The sequence below is a fragment of the Poecilia reticulata genome, linkage group LG21 (assembly GCF_000633615.1).
Source record: "Poecilia reticulata strain Guanapo linkage group LG21, Guppy_female_1.0+MT, whole genome shotgun sequence".
Classification (NCBI taxonomy): domain Eukaryota; kingdom Metazoa; phylum Chordata; class Actinopteri; order Cyprinodontiformes; family Poeciliidae; genus Poecilia; species Poecilia reticulata.
Window position 1 is genome coordinate 19573058 of NC_024351.1, and position 10979 is coordinate 19584036.

Sequence of the window (10979 nt, forward strand, 5' to 3'; positions counted from 1 at the left end):
TACGAATGTCTCAATATGCACGTGGGCTGACAGGATGAGCGCCTTCTATTTTTTTGTGCCCTGCGTTGTTGCCGTATGATGTGACGTCACATTCAGTCGACAGGCAACCATGGTAAGTGAGCAAGCAATTTTTGCCACGGATAATTAATATATCATTTGTGGTCTAAAACCTAGTTTTGTGACTATGGCTTCACTTTTAGCGTCACGGTTTACACCGCGTAGTCACTGTTTATAGCTGCGTATTTTATTTGTGAAATGGCGAGCTATTTTAAAGGCAGCTGACGATCATTTAGCCTAATGCTAGCAACATTAGCTTCTTTTTAGCTACCGGGGTTTGTGTTTCTCTTTTCCATGTACTAAGTTATTCACTTTTGAACTACACTTTAGTCCGTTGTTTTGTTTTTATTAATTTTTCTGTTTTTGTGGATTTTTAAAATAGTTTTGCAATTTTTATAGTTTGCATTTACAGTAAAAAGCTAAGTGACTTGGCAGGTTGCAGATAGCAACAAGCTAGCTTTCTCAAGGAAAACAATGCTTTTAGAAAAATAACACATTCATAGCGATTCATTCTGGACTTAATTACTGCTTTACTGAATCTTCTTTATTTTCCTAGGGTCAAAGTCAGAGTGGAGGCCACGGTCCAGGAGGAGGCAAGAAGGATGACAAGGTGACTTCTTGCTACAGTTGTGGGAGATAGTACTATTTGGTGCCTCTGAATATATCAAAACTGCTATAAAAGCTGAAAATCGTGCACATTGTGAGGTTGTTTCAGTTAATCGCCAGTTTAACATCACAGTTGTGCTTCGAAATAAGCTTCAGAATCGTAATACATGTTGACAGCGTGTTGAGATGTCAAGTCCCGGTTCTGAAGATGTTTGGGCACAAGAACAATAATAGAAGATAATAGAGTGGACTTTTTACTGTCATTGGTCGATTAATCGACCACAGTAAAATTGATTCCAGTTCCATTCAATAGGAAAACACACAACATAAAAAATTATTTAGCAAAATTATGTATCCTTCTGAATAGTGTTTGTTTGTGTGAAGCGTGATCGCTTAAGTACTTCATTACTATATTCTATTGCCAAGTCTTTAACGAGGTTCTTTTTTAAAATTTTGCTATCATTCATTTCTATTCGAAGGATAAGAAGAAGAAGTATGAACCTCCAATTCCAACCAGAGTGGGGAAGAAAAAGAAGAAGACAAAGGGTCCCGATGCCGCTAGCAAACTTCCACTTGGTAAAGAAGTGAAAACGCACAGTTGTCTGGCAACATGTCCATGTTTTGCATTATGTACAAAAACCTGCCTGTATGCAGCATTTCAGTGGAAGGAGTCCAAACTAAAATCCAAATTGTCCAGCCATATAAAGTAGGAGTAAACTGTTAAGTTAATATCTCAGTGATTTATTCTATCGATTATTCCGCCGATTAATCAATTAATTGAATAGAAAAATTGGTACATTCTTCAAATATCATAAATTCATAAAAATACAAATAAACAAATAATTCCATTCCTTTTTAAAATAAGAAAATAAACATTTTATTGCATAAAATGCAACAACAGCATTCCTTTACTGAGTGCTTGATCATTTGTAGCAAAAAAGCAGCTAAGAAAGGTTTCTAACGTCAAAAAGTTCAGCCCTTCCCGCTTGACTTAACATCAACAAGGTGCAGGGATGATCTGTTGATTTCCTTTTTGTATTAACAGATTAATAATTGGATAGAAGAACGTGCTTAATAGGATTAAATTTTTTGCACAATTTGAACCAGGTAATGCTAATAATAAGCATTACCTGGTCTAGGTAGAAGACATTTACAGACAAAGAAGAATTTTTAATTTTTTTTAACCTTAAATGTAAAATGTATTCATTTTGTACAATTTTGGCTGAATTGCTGATTGGATTATGTTGTTCTGTCAGCAATTGGCTATTTCTTTTTGTCTTTCTACTCCAGTTAACGATTAATCGCTAACAATCGATTCATCATGATTACAGTTTTGACTTAATTACTGCTCTAAATGTGTTGTCCTTTCAGCAATTAGACTTTTTTTAAGTATACAGTTAATTAATAAATTGCTAAATTAATAAATTACTTGTTAACTGGAGATTAATTGTGATTAATCGATTGTCAAAATTGTTTTGACAATCGATTCATCACGATTAATCGGATGAATTTTTTCAGCCCAGTTTATTTCACACAAAGCGGTCTGTCTGCGTTCCAGTTACACCTCACACTCAGTGCCGCTTGAAGCTGCTGAAGCAGGAACGGATCAAAGATTACCTGCTGATGGAGGAGGAGTTCATCAGGAACCAGGAGCAGATGAAGCCTCTAGAAGAGAAACAGGAGGTCAGCCTTCGTTCTGACGCTCGCCTCTTGTCTCGTCTCTCTGGTGATCACGTGTGTGTGAGTGTTTGTTTTCTTCCTGCTTTAACAGGAGGAAAGGTCAAAGGTGGACGACCTGCGAGGAACCCCCATGTCGGTGGGCACCCTGGAAGAAATCATAGACGACAACCACGCCATCGTTTCCACGTCAGTGGGATCGGAGCACTACGTCAGCATCCTGTCCTTCGTGGATAAGGATCTGCTGGAGCCAGGCTGCTCTGTTCTGCTCAACCACAAGGTGAGGTGTGGGGCAAAGCCTCAGCTGGTGTGTATCTGTTTGTTCCACGTTTAAATAGACTCTGGTTGTGTGTGCCTGCAGGTTCATGCTGTGATTGGGGTGCTGATGGATGACACCGACCCCTTGGTGACGGTGATGAAAGTGGAAAAAGCTCCCCAAGAAACCTACGCTGATATAGGAGGACTGGACAATCAGATCCAGGAGATTAAGGTTCAGCGAGGCACACAGTCAAACGAACGTCTTAAATGCATTAAGTTATTTTTTCGTCGTGTCTTTTTAAGCTGGACTCCTACTGCGTTTAGGCAGAAAAGGAAAAAAATTTATTTCAGTTCGTAGCATTTAGCTTAGCCTTTTGTAATGCCTTTTGACATTACAAAAGGCAAAACTTTTTAAATCTCTCTCTCTTGTTGTATGAAATATACTGTATAAATAAAGCTGTCTTGACTTTGACTGTTTGCTGTTAGGAGTCTGTGGAGCTGCCGCTCACACACCCTGAATACTACGAGGAGATGGGCATCAAGCCTCCCAAAGGTGTCATCCTGTATGGACCTCCCGGCACAGGTCCGTCCATTTTAACATTTTTTGTTGTTTTTGGCGCAACCAACCAACACAAAATAATTTAAAGAAGCTGGGTTGATACGTTGTATCTTAATATCAACCAAGATTTTCAGTACAACTCTAAAACAAAGTCTAAATGAGGATTTTGTGATTTAAGATAACTTTTATTAACTCTGAGGTAATCGGTCAAATATAGACTTAAAGTTTTATCACTATATTATGTGATATAGTTGTGATGACGATAAAAGTAATGCTAAAAAACATTTATTACTTTATACTTAAGGTCACAGTCTCACACACATAAATGTACCACACCAGTCACATAAACAAGTGTGATTTGCATCAATACAATAACTGCGTTCAATCACGTTTTCAAATCTATTGATATTGATTGACAGTCTTATTGAACAAACACTGGGATAAGTAGTAAAAACAGAAATTCTGACAAAGCTGACAGTTTTGAGAGGTTTTTTTTAAACAATATTTTTAATTTATTGGGAAAACTGTGAATCAAAATTCTTAACATGATAATAAATTTATCACGATAAATGATAAACGATACGATAAATGCCCAGCCGTACAGGTGTGAAATGCTCTTTCCTTTTTCTGAGCCGTTCTAGGTGAGATGTTCACAGCTTGTGATGCGTTATGCTGTGTGCCTTGGTTGCCATGATGCTGATTAATTTATCCAAGTTGATTTGTGCAGCACATTTCATCAACAAGGCACTTTACACCATAAAAACATAACATAACCGCTTAAACAAGCAATAAACATTACATTTTGTCAAATGCTTTCATAAATAGATTGATCAATGTTCCAGTAATTGTTAATCAAAGGCAACTCTAAATAGTGTTTGATTAATAAGGAACTCAGTGTTTCGACTGTTTTGCAGTTTTCTGGAAGTTTGTCCCAGATCAGAGGCGAGTACATCACACTGTTAGAGTCAGGATTTGTTTTAAACCTCTGTCCTCCCAGGTAAGACGCTCCTCGCCAAGGCCGTGGCCAATCAGACGTCGGCCACCTTCCTGCGTGTGGTCGGCTCGGAGCTTATCCAGAAGTACCTCGGAGACGGACCCAAGCTCGTGCGGGAGCTGTTCCGGGTTGCGGAGGAGCACGCGCCGTCCATCGTCTTCATTGACGAGATCGACGCCATCGGCACTAAGAGGTACACGGAGGTCTGCTGAGCGCTGGCTCAGACTGAGAGCGGTAATGAATCACCTGTGCTCATGTCGAGGTGCTGGATTGGTGTCACAACGTACCGTCTCTAAATAATCTGTGTTTGTGTCAAATTCTCAACAAGACGAGGTGATGCAGAGCGGAAGGGTTGTTCTTTTTATTGTCTTGTTGAAGATATGTTTATGCCAAATTCAACATTTGCTAAAAACATTTAAGTATCCTGGTCAAAATCTCTGTTTCGTGGATCATTTATAATATAAAAACTTTCCTTGCAGCATCTCTGTCATTATAGGCTAAAGTTCTTCTATTGTCTTTGATACTGAGGAATAATTTTAACTAAGTTTTTATCTTGAAATCCTAGGTATATATAGATTTATATATTAATTTTCACATCTGAAATCTAGAAATATTTTTTAAGAGTGGAAGAAACAGCAGGAGGCAGAGCGGGAAGGATCTGAATATTCATGATTTTATGAGTTTTATACCAAATAATTCAGGCATTAGCTTCAAACCGAACCAGATATGGTTCGGTTTGAAGCTCCACTGATGTGTGGATATTTGTAAAACCTGTTTTCTGCCTTTTTCAAGGTACGACTCCAACTCGGGTGGCGAGAGGGAGATCCAGAGGACCATGCTGGAGCTGCTGAACCAGCTGGACGGCTTCGACTCGCGGGGTGACGTGAAAGTGATCATGGCCACCAACCGGATAGAAACGCTGGACCCGGCCCTCATCAGACCCGGTCAGCACGCCGTCTGATTGGCTTGGAGGCCGCCCGGCTCTGGCTCTCGTCTCGTATCTGCAGTACTGTAAATCTGTCTGGCACTCAGGAAATGGCTCCATTCTGCTGAGTCATGGCAGGGAGGGGGAAATTGAAATGTCAAGTCTTTTTTTCTTCTGGTTTTTTTCTCTTCTTTGGGATGTGAATTTATAATGCCCGTTCCCTTAGGCAGCGCTCTTTAAACAAAGATTGTCACGTGCGGCAAGAATTACATTCACTTGACATTATCAACAGCTCTCTTAAGACGGGGAGTTTTTTTTCTATTTTCTTTTTACGCAATCTAGTCACCGAGAGCAAAATCCTGCAGAGCTTTCTTAAATAACAACCCCTCCAATCCTGTTTGTTTCGCAGATATTCCCTAAAGACTCAACGCTAGTAAATGCACAGTGTGTATAAAGATGTTATTAATCCGTTTCTGTTTTCCGTTTCTGCCACACACAGGGCGAATCGACAGAAAGATCGAGTTTCCTCTGCCGGATGAGAAGACCAAGAGAAGAATCTTCCAGATCCACACCAGCAGAATGACGGTGGCAGACGACGTCACCCTGGACGACCTCATTTTGGCCAAAGACGACCTATCAGGAGCAGACATTAAGGCGAGGCGTCCTCAAGAAACAGGAACCAGATACTTCTGATTTCCTGTCACAATAACCTATTTTGCTGGATGATAAATTGTCCCAGAAACTATTGCGATAAATGAGAAAATTGTCATTTTGAGACCATTTTCATCTAATATAATAATAATAATAATGGCATATTAATGTGAGTGCACACTCTCAAAGATCAAAAAACACTTTAATTTCTAAAGAACATTTAACACTGGAACTGAAAAACATTTTAAGTACCAGAATGGATTACGAAGTCTCTGTAACCGAAATTGCATCTCAAAGGTTTTTAATCATTTAGATTAGACAGGGAAAACAGGCAAAAGTGGCAGGCAGGACTTTTGCCAAACAAAAAAAAAAACAAAAAAACAGTGCAAGCTAATTACTTAGTACTGAGTAATTTCATTTCCCTTCAGGATCAGTAAACTACATTTGAAGTGAATCAAATGTTTTTCAAAATTTCAGCAATATGAAACGGGAGTGTCCTTAAATAATTGTTGTCCGAATGGAAAATGCAGTTTATTCTAATTTATTGTGCGATTAACTGATTTATTGCTTACTTAGAAACTAGACTGAACTGTCAGCATGTACTGCATCATAGCTGCACTTCTTCTAATTAAAATTCAGCATCTACATTGACCTCCACACAGAATTGAAAAAGTCCAGTGTAGAAAATCTTTCTTTCTACTTTATTTACCAGATTGAAAGTTATTTACTTTAAATCTGGTAATCTGCAGGGACTTTTCAGTTGGAATGTGTTTGGTTCTGTATTTCCTGCTCTTCCTGATGGGTTTCTTCTTGCGGCTGCAGTCACTTATTGATTAGATATCCCAACCTCATCCAAACAGAGGGAGGGGAAAAAAGACAAAGTTGCTCAAACGGAAAATACTAAGGCTGGCTTTGTAAATAATTAATGTCAGCAGTTAATTAGGTGAAGTGAACTTTCCATTCAATAGTATCTACCCGCTTTAGCTCAGGTCGCTGCTGTAGCTTTGCTGCCATCTTGTGGCATATGATGGAATTATAACAAAAAAAACCCCCAGAAACTTTCATGAATTTATGTGTGCTTCATACAGCTTTAGTAAACAGGTCAGTAGTGTTTTGTTTTAACATTTCAGCAGGTTTTGCACAGTTGAACCTGCTGAACACACTAAGCTAACCATTGTTCCTTTTGTGATAGTTCATTGGAAAATATACCCCCCACCCCCAACCAAACACACACACACGTCTGGCTATGTTTCTACATTCTGTTTCACATCTTTGATACCTAAAAAAAAAAAGAAAAAAGACACAAGTCTGACACTTCTCCTCTCCTGTTTCCTCTTTTCTTCTCCAGGCCATCTGCACAGAGGCAGGCCTTATGGCGCTGCGAGAGCGCCGCATGAAAGTCACCAACGAAGACTTCAAAAAGTCCAAGGAGAACGTCCTGTACAAGAAGCAGGAGGGCACACCGGAGGGCCTTTACCTTTAACGCTCCCATCTTTATTTCTTGTCTTTGTTTCTTTATACCCCCCACCGCTCCCCCACCCAACCCTTTTGTCATTTATTAGCGAGTGGAAGAGTGGCAGCAGCTGACTCGGCTCGTCAGCGAAAAGCTTTGATACGTCTTGTGCACGTCACGTCTTGCTCCATCCCCTCCTCCCTGTTACCGTTATGTGTTAAAACAGTTAATAAAAGTGATAAATAGAACCAGGCGTGGGGTGTTAGTCATCACTTTTTAACAGCTTCGGTTGCAGGAGCACTTTAACCATCTGCTGACGTTTACTTCCTGCATATGGAGGATTGCATCATTTTCATACATTCGGTATTTTAGAAAGTAGTAAAAGTAGTCACTTCCTTTGAACTATTTTATATTTTGTCATTTTGTAATCACAAATGTGACGTGTTTTATTGGACTTTATTAACTCAAATAAGTGGTGTCCGTTTGCGTTTCTGTTGCAATTGTGCACGAAACTTTGTCGATATTTCGCTAATTTAAAAAAAAACACACAATTTCGTGAATAAGTTCGTTCAGGCAATAAGTTGTTAAAATCATACGGCGCCATCATCTTAGTACCACTTCTTGTTGTGGTTTGTGCCAGTGGCAACATCTGGTTGTTGATCCTGTGATTAATGTAATGCCAAAAAAAAATGTCACTGCAGTTTTGCAAAATAAACCAATTCAATATGGCCGCAAAAAACACCTCATCCCACTTTTTTTTTAAATTGGCATGTTTCCAATTGGCAAATTTATTTTTGAAATATCAAATTGCTGCAATTATATGGTGATTCAAAACGACGCTGCTACAAACATCAACCTACCAATGGGACTAGAGATTGAAATTAGCCACTTGACTATAATGCTACTATATAATGTCCCATTATAAAAAACAAAAGAACTTTGAAGTAATCAACAACAAATGCCCATCATAAAACAAAAACATTTTTGTCATCTGACATGGGGTCTGTTTTCCGTTGTAGTTTTGCAAAAAAAAAAAAAAACACCTCATGCTAGCACAAAATTTTTTTGCTAAACATGAGGGTTTTTTGAAATGGGTGTGTTTCAATACGTAATTCCAATTTGCTGAGTTTTATGGTCAATGGAAACGTAGCTACTGTGTCATTTCTGGAATATTTCAAATTACAGCCATAAACTCAACAACGGCATGTAATTTAAAAACTCTAATCCACTATTTAATCTAGTGGTTACCAACAAGAGCTGCATTATGTTAAAGGACTAACACTCAAATGTTTACAAAGGTCTGCTTCAAAGAAAGAAAAAAAAAAACGCTAAGATTTGGTGCATGTTTCCATTTATTCGCGCAATTACAAGCAAGTAGGCAGATGCATAAGTTCAGTAAATCCAGCCAAGCTGCTGTTGCTGCAGTCTTGACATGCGGACAGCGGCGGCGTTGATTTAATTCCCCCTGATGTGGAACCATGTGGAACTCGGTGCTCAGCAGAAAGTGGCCCCATGCAGCAAGCATCGGGCCGAGATGCAGGGCCGGCCTTGAGCCGTTGCTGCTGCACTTCAGGACCCTCATCGAAAATGATCAGGCATTTCAAATGCAGCACATTTAGGGCGAAAATCAAATACACACCCGTTAGGGGTAGCATGTTGCACCCCATCAGCTGCAAACAGCTTTATGAAGATGCGTTTTGGTTCCAACGAGGCGCTTGTCCTGTTGGCTCAAAGCAAATTTTGGGATGTTTATAAATCACAGCAAGTTCGTCCCAGATTAGTTCCTAAATGCCTTTTATTTGAATTAGTTGTAATAAACTGAGGCTGCACAGTGGCGCAGTTGGTAGAGCTGTTGCCTTGCAGCAAGAAGGTTCTGGGTTCAATTCCCGGCCCCGGTCTTTCTGCATGGAGTTTGCATGTTCTCCCTGTGCATGCGTGGGTTTTCTCCGGGTACTCCGGTTTCCTCCCACAGTCCAAAAACATGACTGTYAGGTTAATTGGCCTCTCYAAATTGCCCCTAGGTGTGAGTGTGTGTGTGCATGGTTGTGTGTCTCTGTGTTGCCCTGCGACAGACTGGCGACCTGTCCAGGGTGACCCCGCCTCTCGCCCGGAACGTTAGCTGGAGATGGGCACCAGCAACCCTCCCAACCCCACTGAGGGACAAGGGTGTTAAGACGATGGATGGATGGATGGAATAAACTGTTGATTATTTGCCTCACAAATTCTCCACACCAAACTTAAAATAAAGTCTCATCAAGGGAGCCAAGATCCAGTTCAGACCTTTCTAGACATTGTTTGGCCAGGTTTTGGGGAAGGAGAAGAAAAATGATGTCGATATGGTCATATTGAATATGTGAAGCAAAACAGAATCATTTCAGCAAAATGTTCTGATTAGTTTTCAGCAAATTAACAGGGGAAAAAAGTCTTAACCTGAGTTAGTAGGCCTGATAGCAAGCTAGCAAGTGGCATTTTTTAAAAAACTGAAAACTGATGTTATTGTATTAAACCCTCTTTCCACAGATAGCCCTAAAGAAAGTCCTTCAGAAGTGGATTCCTTGTGAGGAATTGAATCATGGCGAAAGTGACATGGCAAACATTAAGATTGACGCATTTTTGTGTTAGAATGGCCTAGACTTAAATTCAAGATGTAAAAAATAATGTTTACAGACATTCTTCACCTCATCTGGCTGAGCAAATTTTTTTGTTTGTTTCAAAGATGAAACGCGGCATGCTGCTTCAACTTTGCAATCAGCAGCACTGCTTTGTGTCGCTCTGTGACATAAAATAACAAAATATGTTGAAGTGTGTAAAAGCTTCAGTTAATTGAACATTTTTTTTTGCAACAAAAAGATCTCGTACGGTAATAAAGACATATTGAAGATACATTATCACTGGGATGCAGCAGCAGAAATCTTTATAGCTTCTTGTTGCTTATTTAGGAATGCTCCTCACGGTCCATTAAAGACTAAAGCACGTCCCCATTTTAATGGAGACGCGAAAGCTTCCATTAATTTGTCCACTAGGTGGTGCTTTAGTCACAAATTGTGAGGGGAGACATTACTTTGCCCCTTTCTGCATCGTCACTCTACCAATCCAGGTTACAGCCCATTATTGAGGAAAATGGAATATTTACCATTTCCACGAGATTACATATTAATAATAAAAAAAAGGCTCGTTTTTGTGTACCGTTAAGCTACCACCAGTCCTGCCGTGGTTTATGGCTCGTTTCACACCGCCACGCCAGTCCAAAGTGAATGTGCGCACTTCTTTCACCGAGCCTATCAAACATTTCCCCTGTGAAGACCTGTCGCATTTCTATCCGACTCCGTTATAAAAACATTCTCGTACTATAAACAGTAATGGATATCGCTAAGCGGACGGAATTAAGCAGTGAATATGTTTAGCTTTTTACGGGGGGGAAAAAATCCAGTATTTTTATTTATTACGTTTCCATCAAGTACCACTGCCTGGTGCAATGCAGGTCCCGTGTAGCCAATCGATGCGTCCGGCACATAGAATATAATATTGCAGGTCTGCACTGGCCAATCAGAGAGCTCCTTACATACAGGCGCAGCAAAATCTCATGTGTCAAGCGCGCTTCTTAGATTTTACGGTATCCTTCCGCAGCTACGAACTAGTGCCTTGTGTCAAGAAATTGTAACTTCCAGAAAAACGACGAAAAACGTATACGTGGTTGAAGAAAACTCTTAATTTATCTCTTTTTAATCTCGGAAGGGAGGGATATTTATTTGAATGTGAACGTTATCACTCAGTTAAGTTGCAGGAGTTTAAGTTTGTT

General features: G+C 39.8%; 1 protein-coding gene across 1 annotated transcript; it reads left to right on the top strand.

The window, feature by feature from the left end:
- The first annotated feature begins 62 nt into the window (after nucleotides 1–62).
- LOC103457809 (26S protease regulatory subunit 4) lies at nucleotides 63–7433 on the top strand. Its single transcript, XM_008398221.2, has 11 exons — nucleotides 63–112; nucleotides 614–667; nucleotides 1143–1239; nucleotides 2222–2346; nucleotides 2435–2620; nucleotides 2702–2830; nucleotides 3085–3181; nucleotides 4155–4344; nucleotides 4944–5095; nucleotides 5576–5730; nucleotides 7076–7433. The coding sequence occupies exons 1-11, from the start codon at nucleotides 110–112 to the stop codon at nucleotides 7208–7210; spliced, it is 1323 nt and encodes a 440-aa protein (XP_008396443.1). The 5' UTR covers nucleotides 63–109; the 3' UTR covers nucleotides 7211–7433.
- Nucleotides 7434–10979: the final 3546 nt, after the last annotated feature.